General features: G+C 47.4%; 1 protein-coding gene across 1 annotated transcript in view; it reads left to right on the forward strand.

Moving 5' to 3' along the window:
• Positions 1–1341: 1341 nt before the first annotated feature.
• The window catches only part of Gpc4 (glypican 4), a 137193-nt gene continuing 127884 nt past the window's right edge, over positions 1342–10650 (forward strand). The window contains exon 1 of the mRNA XM_013018145.1: positions 1342–2089. Coding sequence (XP_012873599.1) covers positions 1930–2089 — 160 coding nt within the window. The 5' untranslated portion in view covers positions 1342–1929. The remainder of the gene's footprint in view (positions 2090–10650) is intronic.

The raw sequence follows: 10650 nt of genomic DNA on the forward strand, positions 1-10650 counted from the left end.
CCACCCCTGTCAATGTTATTTACAAACAACAGTGGAGGAAGTTCTCAACCAGCCCTCAGAGGGTGATAATTGTAATGATGGTTCATATCTTCACCCTATGTAATTTTATGGGAATTGAGAGTCTAGCCAAATAATAAGTTCCAGTGCTTTTTATCTGCCTGGTTCCCAGCACTGACCACCTTAATGACACAATTCCTAATCTGTGGCCTTCATTCAGGAAGCTCTTGGAGCTTCCAAAACACTCCCTAATGGAATGTGACAAAGGTTCCAAGAAGAGAAGAGTTGCCCATTCCTAGTTTTGGGGTGTCTAAGTGGGAGTGTGGGTCCTCAAAGGGCATCAGTGTGTCTCAGGAGACTTGGGGAACAAAGAGGGTTGATCGATTGTCCAGGGTTATTGCTGTGGCAAAGAGTTGAAGAATCGTGGGTTCTGGACACCACCTATACTATTTGCCAGTGGCTTTCTTTCCTTCTCTGGAGACCCAGTGGCTCTGTCCACAAGGCTAGGTGCAAAAGATCTCCAGGGTCTCTCCCAATCAATTCTCCTGGAGGTTGGAGGTGTTTCTCTTGCTTAGGGGGTTCGCTGGGACTATTTGCAGAGTAGGGCTCAAGTGTGTTGGGTGAGTTCGATGAAGGACCTGGCGGCAGGTGTGTGTGTGTGTGTGTGTGTGTGTGTGTGTGAAGTTGGTACAGCCGCCTCTGATGGGAAGCAAGTGTTAGACAAGGCAGGTGGGCCTGGGGGTTTATCAGATGAATAACGTGGGTGCTTTTCTCCCTTAGTCCAGGTGTGTCACCTCCAGATGCCGGATGGCAGCGGTGTGTGTTGGGGTGAGGGGCGGGGGTATCTTGGCTAGAGCGCTGGACGTGGCTTTGGATGGTGGACAGTGGATCAGGTGTCTTCATGGAGGCGCTAAGGACTAAGTCGTGGGTCCAAGGACAAGTCCCAGGCTGCCTGCTTTCCCCTGGGACTTGGGCCTTGAAGCCCAGAAAAACTGGCCTCGCCTCCCTAGGTGGAAAGGGGAGGGGGAGGACGACGAAGGGCGGTGAGCCGATTGCCCGCCTCCCAGGAGGAGGGAGGAGCCCGACAGGGCGTGTCCCACGAGGGAGCGCCCGGTGCCCGGGCCCGGAGAACCCCCCCCCCTTCCCTCCTAGGAAGTGGATTTGGCTGTTCCGGATCCATACCCAGCTTCCAGGTTTTCTCCCGGGCCGGGGCCTGCGTGCTCCCGCCTGTCTCCAGCCCTCTTCCCCGGCTGCCCGCCCCCTCCCACCCCCCCACCCCTGTGCCGCCCCGCTTGGCCAAGTTTGTGGAGCGTCGCCGCGCAAGCTGGCCAGTCAATCAGCGGCGGAGCTGAGAAGGGCACAGCCCCAGGGCTGAGGGCAGACTAAAGCCGAGCCCAGCGGACTCCAGCAGAGCTGAGCTGAGTGCGGCGAACGGGGGAACCAGCGCCCAAGGGGGGCGACCGGAGCAGCCACGCCATCCCGAGCGCCCATCGGACATCGCCCACACCGGTTCGCGATCTTGCGGGGCGCTCCTGCCACCTTCCCTTCCCTCTTCGCGTCCCTGCCCACAGCCGGGCAAGCCAGCTGGCACCGATCGATCGCTGCCCCGTGGAACCCCGAGGTCATCGCGGCCAGTGTGCGGCTCTGCTCCGTTGGGCTTGCGCGCTGCTTCCACACCATCCTCCTCCTTTCCAGTCGGGCGCCTTGGCACCCAAGGACCGTTGCCTGATCGAGGCCCCGCTGTACTTTTTTTTTTTTTTTGCCCCTCATCTCCTCCTCTAGCAACTCCCAACTCCGATCCCGCGCCCCTGCCTCCCTCGGCCCGCTCGGGTGCGTTGCTTCCTAGATTCCCGACCCCTCCTCCACCCTCCCCAGCCGCCGTGTGATAGCGTCCTAAAGGTGGGAGCGCGTCTGTGCACCCCGGCTCGCACCATGGCACGGGTCTCCTTGCCCGCGCTTCTTTGCACCCTCGCTGTGCTGAGCGCCACTCTCCTGGCTGCCGAGCTCAAGTCGAAAAGTTGCTCAGAAGTGCGACGTCTCTACGTGGCCAAGGGCTTCAACAAGAACGATGCCCCCCTCCACGAGATCAACGGTAGGTTTGGAGAGACACCCCCATCCCGGGAGGTGGGCACGGACAGGGCCAACTTCTCGCCGCCCCTACATCGGACCGGGTAGCCGAGAGGCACAAATAGGCAAGAGAAAGAAAGCGATAGAAAAGCAGCCCCAAGCTGAGGTGGGGAGGGCACTGGATGTGCGCTGCGGGTGCCGCGCGGTCCTGGCCAGTGGGAGGAAGAGGGGGGTGCTGCAACTTTGCGGGGTTTACCCAGTGCCACTCCGGTGCTCTATTCCCGCCCCCCCCTCCATCCCTCTTGAGATCCTAAAAAGCGACGGAGGACTCCGGGCCCTCCAAGTGCCTGTCACCAGGCTCCCTTGCTTTTTCCGGGTTGAACTTAGCTGGGCGCCCGGCTTTGTTGTATGGGCGACTGAAGATAGAGGGTAGCGGTGGGATTACCGGGAAGTGGGTGGGCGGGGAGAACCTCAGGGAGTTTGCAGACTGGGGAGGGGGGACTTGCAAAATGTGCAGTTGAAATTGATGTCTTCTTGATATGCTTTTAATACACTCTTCCCCCTTCTCCCCTACCTCTCTTCCACTGCTTACACGGATTAAGAGTTTGAGTAGCTGCAAGGGCTTTAGAAGTCCCTTAAACACACACACACAGACACACACACAGACACACACACACACACACAGACACAGACACACACACACACACACACACACACAAGCCTGCCTCTCGTTGCTCCCACTCTCACCAAAGCCTCACTTTTTGGAAACTCTTGCTTTCTGCAACGGTTGGAACCGAGTGGTATCTTCCCCGACCTCCTTTTTCTTTTCTTTCTTTTTTTTTTTTCTTCACCTCATTTTAAGGGTTAATTGCACATTCAATTACAGCCCTTTGAAAGAACTGATTACGGGAAACCTCACTCTTAGTTTGGAGATGGTTATGTAAATGAAGAAGGCTTTGCCTCTGAAAAAGTTTTTTTGGGGGGGTTTGATGCGTGGAGGGTTACTTGGGGGTATTTGTGAATGCCCTTCTTGCAACCTGAGGTGGGAGGGGACGGGACGACTCCTCGATCCCTTGTCGATCCCTTGTTGCTAGAGCCGCAGGCATTGGGACAAATCCACTACTGCTTGGTTTCGCTCCTTTGCTGTGGCCAACTGTTGCGCCGCAGCCCGGTCGACTAGGCTCTCACCCCCTCCCCCCAAGACCATTCAGGTAGCCTGTTGGCCCCCGGGGCTCAAAAAGAGCCTGGATCTAGCTGGCGGGAAGCCAGCTCACTCTAACCGGGGAGTGAAAGATTCAAGCTCCTGAGGCCAAGCCTCCATTCCACACCTTTCATGGAAGAGAGCAAGCTGCGTGAGCCTTTGCCTGGCTGTATTGGGTGCACGGGTGGGGCCGGCAGCCCCTAGGCAGCCAGCAAAGGAAATACTGTAATTTTAACCAGGCACTTCCAAAGGCTTAGAAACACTTGGAGAAGGAAAGGGGGGGCACTTTTGGGGGGGGAGGGCGGTAGGGAAGGACTATTAATACCGTGGGAGATTAAGTGCAGTCATCAATCCCATGGAAATCACAAAGGTAATTGAGGGAAGTTGCTGGGCTCTTGCGGAGTGTAACTGGCATGTGTCTAGAAATAGAGTAGTCCAGGCGTCCATTGCACCTTGCCGGTTATCAAATAACTCGCACGCTACTGATTAAAGTCTGTTTGCCCTTCAGCTGCCTGTCTTTGGGGAACTCAAGTATGTCCTCACAGCTGCAGGGTTTTATTGGCTGTAGAGCCCTGAAAAGCCCTTTCTTTTCCTCTCTTCCTATCCCCCAGCCAGAAAAAGTAAAGGAAACCATCAGCTACTGAAGCTTGAGGGCTCTAGCAGGTCAGATTGGGGGTGTGGGTCCCGGGGGTGTCTTTGGGGACCGGGGGTGTCTTTGTGCCCCGCAGTTTGGGCCTGGGTGCCCCACAGATGATTGGCGTGAAGGTTACAATTGTCATTCCCACGTTTTGAAGCGATCCATACAACTATGTACTTAACTGGGAGACTGACAAGTTTCCTCTTCTGCTCATGCAAACAATTTGTGCCTTTCACATAGACTGAAGGCATTGAGGTAGTGGGTGGGGAAACCCTGCCTGCCCCTTCACCCCCCACCTACCACCCACTCTCTCTTCATTTTGCTCCTTGCCTTCCCTAGAAATGGCAGGATGGCTTTCAGGCGTTGGCTTCTGAACATCTCAACGCCAAGGAAAGCAGGGAAGGTGCTCAGTCAGGGACCTCACAGTCTAGGTGTTCCCATTGTCATCATCCCCTCCCCCGCCAAAAAATACGCACCTGAGAGGCCAATTTGCATACATGTCAATCAACTAGGCCCCTTCCCCAAAGATGGGGAGGGGGCATTATTAGTAACCAGCCACAGGAAATGGAAGCTAATGTGCTCACACCCAAAACATTTGATTCTTTTTGTCTTGTCCTTCATCTCCCTCCCAGGGCTGCTGCTTTTATTTCCCCCTTTCAATGACCTACTGGACAGCATTCTCCTGAGGAACAAAGGAAGTGCCTTTTTAGCTCCAATCCCTGGAAGACCACCAGGGACTTGAGCTCATGCAGTGCAATTTTGCACCACTTTCAACAATAACAAAAATGCATGACTGAATGGCTCAAAAATGTGGAGTGTTAGAGGCATTCATTTGAGTGTAGGACACTGTCACAACACCCAAGCAAATACTTTTAGACGGCCAGTGGAGAACCAAGGGTAATCTTTATCATGGCTCCATTCTCACCAGAGGCCTACAGCAACCTCATCTTCTCTAGACTCCACTCAGAGAATTTTGGTCATTTGGGGGAGCCTGGTGGAAACAGTGACTGTATACAGTCTAGGTCTGAATGAACCAGTTGTCAGGCCCTTTTCCCGAGGAGAGGGTTATTATATATTATGTATGTGTATATATTATATATACAAATACATGCATATATTATGAAATAGAAATGTATTAATTATGCGATAGTATATTGTACATGCATGCTGTATATTACTATATTAATATATTATAGATATAGCATACAATGTTTACATGTTATATATTATAGCATATAGTATATTAATATATATGTGTGTATTTGTCAACTTTTTTTTGGGTCAATCATGGGGCTTAAACTCTGGGCCTGAGTGCTGTCCCTGAGCTCTTCAGCTCAAAAGCAAGTGCTCTACCACTTGAGCCACAGTGCCACTTCCATATGTGTGTATTTGTATATACACAAAATGCATGTTTATTTTTCAATACAAAGCATTAAGGATTAACCTTTTTTTTAACGGAAAGAGTCACAATGTCTGATTACCTAGTTTATTGAGCCCTACACTTAGTCCAAGTTTAAGGTTTTATTCTGTGTGTGTGTGTGTGTGTGTGTGTGTGTGTGTTCTTGGGCTTGAATTTAGGGCCCAGGTGCTGTTCCTGAGCTCTTTTGCTCAAGGCTAGTGCTCTACCACTTTGAGCCACAACGCCACTTCTGGATTAAAAGTCCATGAGACTTTCCTACCTAGACGCTTCAAACTCCAGTCCTCAGCCTACTGAGTAGTTTAGGATTACAGGTGTGAGACACCAGTGCCTGGCTTAATGTTTTATTCCTTTCTTTGTTAAAACAACAAGAACAACAACAACTCAACTCAACCTTGTTTTGATTTCCTGGAATTCATTTTGATAAATACTTTTATATAATCCAAGGCACAGCGGCATTGTGCCTTTGTGTTTCTCCCCTACGAGTATCTTGCTTGGGTCTCACTGCCAAGGTTTTGTTCTTGATGGTTTTATACTGGCTTTGTAGAAGTTTGAACAGGCTTTAAGAAGACCTCATGGCCAGAACAAGTCTCATTCATACATTATCTGATGAGCTCCCCATGATGTGACTTAGTAATAAGTGTATCAGGCAGACAGTGCTTCCAAACGAGATCTTGCAGTGCCCGTTGGTTTGACTCCTATACTTTTCAAATAATGGGGAGCCCAGAGACCACGATCTTTAAGATGAAGCATACATTTTTGTCTAACTTGCATTACCTATATGTTTTTTGGAGTGCCTACTATGCATAGTCCTTGTTTTGCATCATTAAGGCAGCAAGAAGGGCAGGAGGGGCCTCCCTCCCCCCCACCAGGCCTGGTGTTAGGAGATAAGACATGCACACACATAATTGGAATACACCAAAGGGTGTGATAAATACCGTAAGAGATGAGGGACAGTGACAGCCATGTACTGTGAAGTACATTAGAGCAGGCAGGAGGCCCTGGGTTCGATCTCCAGCACACACACACACACACACACACACACACACATTCACTCAAACACTCTCAAAACACAAGGGGCAGAGATTTTGGACTAGAATCTTAAGAAGGCAATTTAGTTCATTAGTTAAAAAAATATTTCTATAAGTATAAAAATCTGTTTTCCTTGAGGCTAAGAAGTTTACAATAATTTCCTCTGTGTGTGTGTATGTGTGTGTGTGCATGCACGTGTGCACTGGTCTTGGCTTGCACTCAGGGCCTGGGTGCTATTCCTTAGCTTTTACACTCAAAACTAGCACTGTTGTACCATTTGAGCCACAGCTCATTTCCAGCTTTTTGGTGGTTAATGGGAGATAACAGTTTCATGGACGTTCCTGCCTAGCCTGGCTTTGAACTGTGATCCTCAGTTTGCAACCTCCTGAGTACTTAGGATTAAAGGTAGGAGCCACTGGTGCCCTGCTTGAGTTTTTGTTTCTTATTTTCATTTATGTATATAACCTATGTACATGTGAGCATTTTCCTGTTAGACACACACGTATATATGTGTATTCCTCAAAGAGGTCTGGGAATCACATATAAGCTATGTTACAATGCCATGAGCAGGGGTGATAGAGGCATAGTGATATTTTCCTCTCTAATAGTGAGTTTATCATATGTTAAGACATGCAGCATATGTTTGCAAGGTTATAGTCCTCTCTCTTCCACCTTTGTTGGCTGGGTTGAATTATTCTAATGTAAAAGAGCATTTGAGTCTACTTTAAAAAATTATTATTTTTTTTTGCTTATGTGGTGCTGAGGAATCAAACCCAGGGCCTCATACCTGCTAGGAAAGCACTCTACCACTGAGCCATATTCCCAGTCCCTCCTTTTTTTTTTCTTCTGTTTGGAACAGATCATAGATATTTGTGATCTGTTCTACTGCAGTCATCTACTTGACTTCCTGTGAGAGTCTAATTGAGTCCTACAACGTGTCACGTTAGAAATGGTCTTAAGTGTTTTAGGAGCTGTCTCCTGGACATGCCCAAAAAAGAACTTTGTAAACGTGCTGGTGTATGCAGTTCAATCTCTAGTTAGAACATACAAATATAAAATGTTTGATTCCACATAATCACTATTTTCCTTTTTTTATTTGATTCACGTCAGGTTGCACGCAATTTCGGGATTAGCTGGATAGTTGACCGAGGAATGAAAAGGAAGTATGTTATCTGTACAAGAGACACAACACCAGTGCTAATCCAAGGCAGTTGGAAAAGTGTCTCTCTAGCTTCCTGGTAACAGTCATTATTTTAGCACTGAGGCCTGTTTCCAGAATGTTTATCAGAAGTGCATTTTTTGGCTTTATAAGAGCTTGTAGCTCTAGGTCTGGGCATATTAAAGACTTTTTGTGTTGCTTAAAGCTCATAACTATCATACCATGATCATTTCCCATTACAGACAAGAAACTGAGATTCAAAGGAATGAAGTATATTCACAGTCCTATATCTAGGGGTAGAGGTAAGATTTGAACCCAGGTCTTAACTTGACTCAGCTTACCATCTGTTCTGTGTTCTACAGATGGTAAACAAGATCCTTTCTCTGCTACTATAGAGGTCTTAGCAAGTTTTGGGCTTTCAAGTAATGAGTAAAAGATTACCATGACAACACCATCTTCTCTGTAGCAGAGGAGATCCAGTCATATCTTCTTCAGGAAAATATAGTGTAAATAGTAGAAGGAATGTAAATCCTATTTCCTGGATCATGGGAAGCCAGTGAGGGCTTCTGGGGAGGAAAATGTCATTAGTCAAGTTGTTTTAGGAAACATTACTGACAGATCTATCTGTTAGGAGGCTGACAACTCATTTTTTTCTGATCTACTTGCCTCTTGTCTAACCTGGCCATTCCACGCTGAGTGTTGTTGCCAGCTTCATTTCCTTACATGGCTCTGTGTGTGTGTGTGTGTGTGTGTGTGTGTGTGTGTGTGTGTGTGTGTGTGTCTTGAACTCAGGGGGCCTGGGCACTGTCACTGAACTTTTTCTGCTCAAGGCTAGCTAGCGCTCTACCACTTGAGCCACAGCTTCACTTCAGCTCTTTGGTGATTAATTGGAGATAAAATAGGTTTACCGGTGTGAGTCAGTATCACCTATCTAACATCCCTGAACTTTTTAAATATAGTTAATTGGAGATTAGAAACTCAGGAAATTTCTTGCCCAGGCTGGCTTCAAACTGATTCTCTGATCTCAGCCTCCTGAGTAGGTAGGATTCCCGGTGTGACCACCAAGGTCCAGACCCTCTGAGATTATTATCTCCAATTAACTACCAAAAAGCCAGAAGTGGAGCTGTCACTCAGGGGTGCTAAGGGACAGCACCCAGATCTTGACTTCAAGCCCCTGTATGGACATTAATTTTTTTTTCAGGGAGGTTCAGAATTCTACTTTTTTTTTTTTTGTCAGTTGTTATCCTGGGCGCTGTCCCTCAGCTCTTCGGCTCAAGGCTATTGCTCTACCACTTGAGCCACAGGGCCACTTCCAGTTTTCTGAGTGGTTTATTGGAGATAAGAGTCGGCCCTGGCTGGCTTTGAACTGTGATCCTCAGATCTCAGCCTCCAGAGTAGCTGGGATTACAGGCGTGAGCCACCAGCGCCCCTCTCTATACTACTTTATGTATTGAGATAAACTTCTTTAAGGAGCAAACAGTTGGGGTTAGCAATTTAGAGCACAGTTGAAGAATAATTTACTGTATTCAATGCACATTAATGACTCTTTAACCAGAAGAAAAACCTTAAGTTTCTTCTTTACCAAGTGTTCAGGATATTTCCCAAGTATGAAGTATTTATGAATTAAGGCTATCAGAATATTTTATAGAAATAAGTAGATATACTAAAATTCCATCAGGTAAGAACTAGCAATTTCAATTGCACTTGGTTAAACATTTGCCGCTTACCAGAATTCATGAAGCGATTTCATCTTATAGGTAATTTGAAATATCATATTTAACTTCTGATGCTTTTAATTCAGCAATATGGTGGCAGAGGGGGGAAAAAAATCAAAGAAATCCATCAGCCAGGTATTCAGCTTCTGCAAAAGAAACTCTTAAGAAATGTTAGAAATTAGGAAAAACATTGAATGGAAGTGTTAAAGAAAAAGTCAAGAACCTCCAGGAAGCCTGGAAACTATGTAAAAACATCTTATTGGAAGTTCAGATAAATGTGTGCGAGACATCAAAAAGACCAGCTGCTTGGAGGAAGAAAAAAAGAACCCAGCATGACTAACTGGCAGAGTCAAAGGAGGCTGCTTCAGGGGAAAAGGCACCTTTCACGAAAGAGAAAGAGTTTAGCCCACAAGAGCGAGGTCTGCTAGGGGATGCCAAGGCAGGTACAAACTAGAAATTAAATGCACTGAAAAAATAATCACAGTATGTGAGAGATTTGAAAGATCCTTCAGTTAGGCCACTTGTTGGCTCACACCTGTAATCCTAGTTACTCAGGAGGCTGAGATCTGAGGATCTCATTTTGAAGCCAGCCAGGGCAGGTAAACCCATGAATGAGCCTCTTATCTCCAGTGAACTACTTAGAAACCAGAAGTTACAGCGATGGCTCAAGTGGTAGAGTGCCAGACTTGAGTGCAAAAGCTAAGGGACAGTGCCTGAGTTCAAGCCCCAGGACCAGCACAAAAGAAAAAGCATGTATATATAGGGTAACAGACATACCTGGTCTATGTTTCTCTAAAGTCATGTAGTGGGATTCCAAGGCAAAGAAAATTTAGAAAATACATTTACTTTGGGGTACGTGGGAAAGTTGATTTGCTGTTATTAAGGATTCCGAATTTGAGAGTGAGAAAGAAGAAAGTCCACTGCTTTCCATGGTGTAATTACATGGAGAAGAAAAGGACATGCTTTCTGGGATTGAATCGTTTGGGCTTAATTGTGGGACAAGCTAGTTGGCTGATAGTTTTTTTTCTTTTGGTGCTGGTCTGGGCTTGAACTCAGGGCCTGAGCGCAGTCTCTGAGCTTTTGCTTAAGGCTAGGGCTCTACCAAATCTCTACTTTGGCTTTTTTTTTTTCACAGGGGGTGGGGCTTGTTTTAGTGGAGATAAGAGTCTCAAAGAATTTCCTACCTAGGCTGGCTTCAAATCGCAATCCTGTCAGATCTTAGCCTCTTTTGAGATGAGGTTCTCCCAACTTAGAAAATGAGGTTGAGAAGGGTGTTAAGAATGCTGGATTTGGGCTGGGAAGGTGGCTCAGTGGTAGAGTGCTTGACTTGCATGCCTGAGGCCCTGGGTTCGATTCCTCAGCACCACATAAGCAGAAAAAACCAGAAGTGGCGCTGTGGCTCAAGTGGTAGAGTGCTAGCCTTGA

Source organism: Dipodomys ordii, unplaced genomic scaffold (assembly GCF_000151885.1).
Source record: "Dipodomys ordii isolate 6190 unplaced genomic scaffold, Dord_2.0 Scaffold38, whole genome shotgun sequence".
In the NCBI taxonomy this organism is placed as follows: Eukaryota; Metazoa; Chordata; class Mammalia; order Rodentia; family Heteromyidae; genus Dipodomys; species Dipodomys ordii.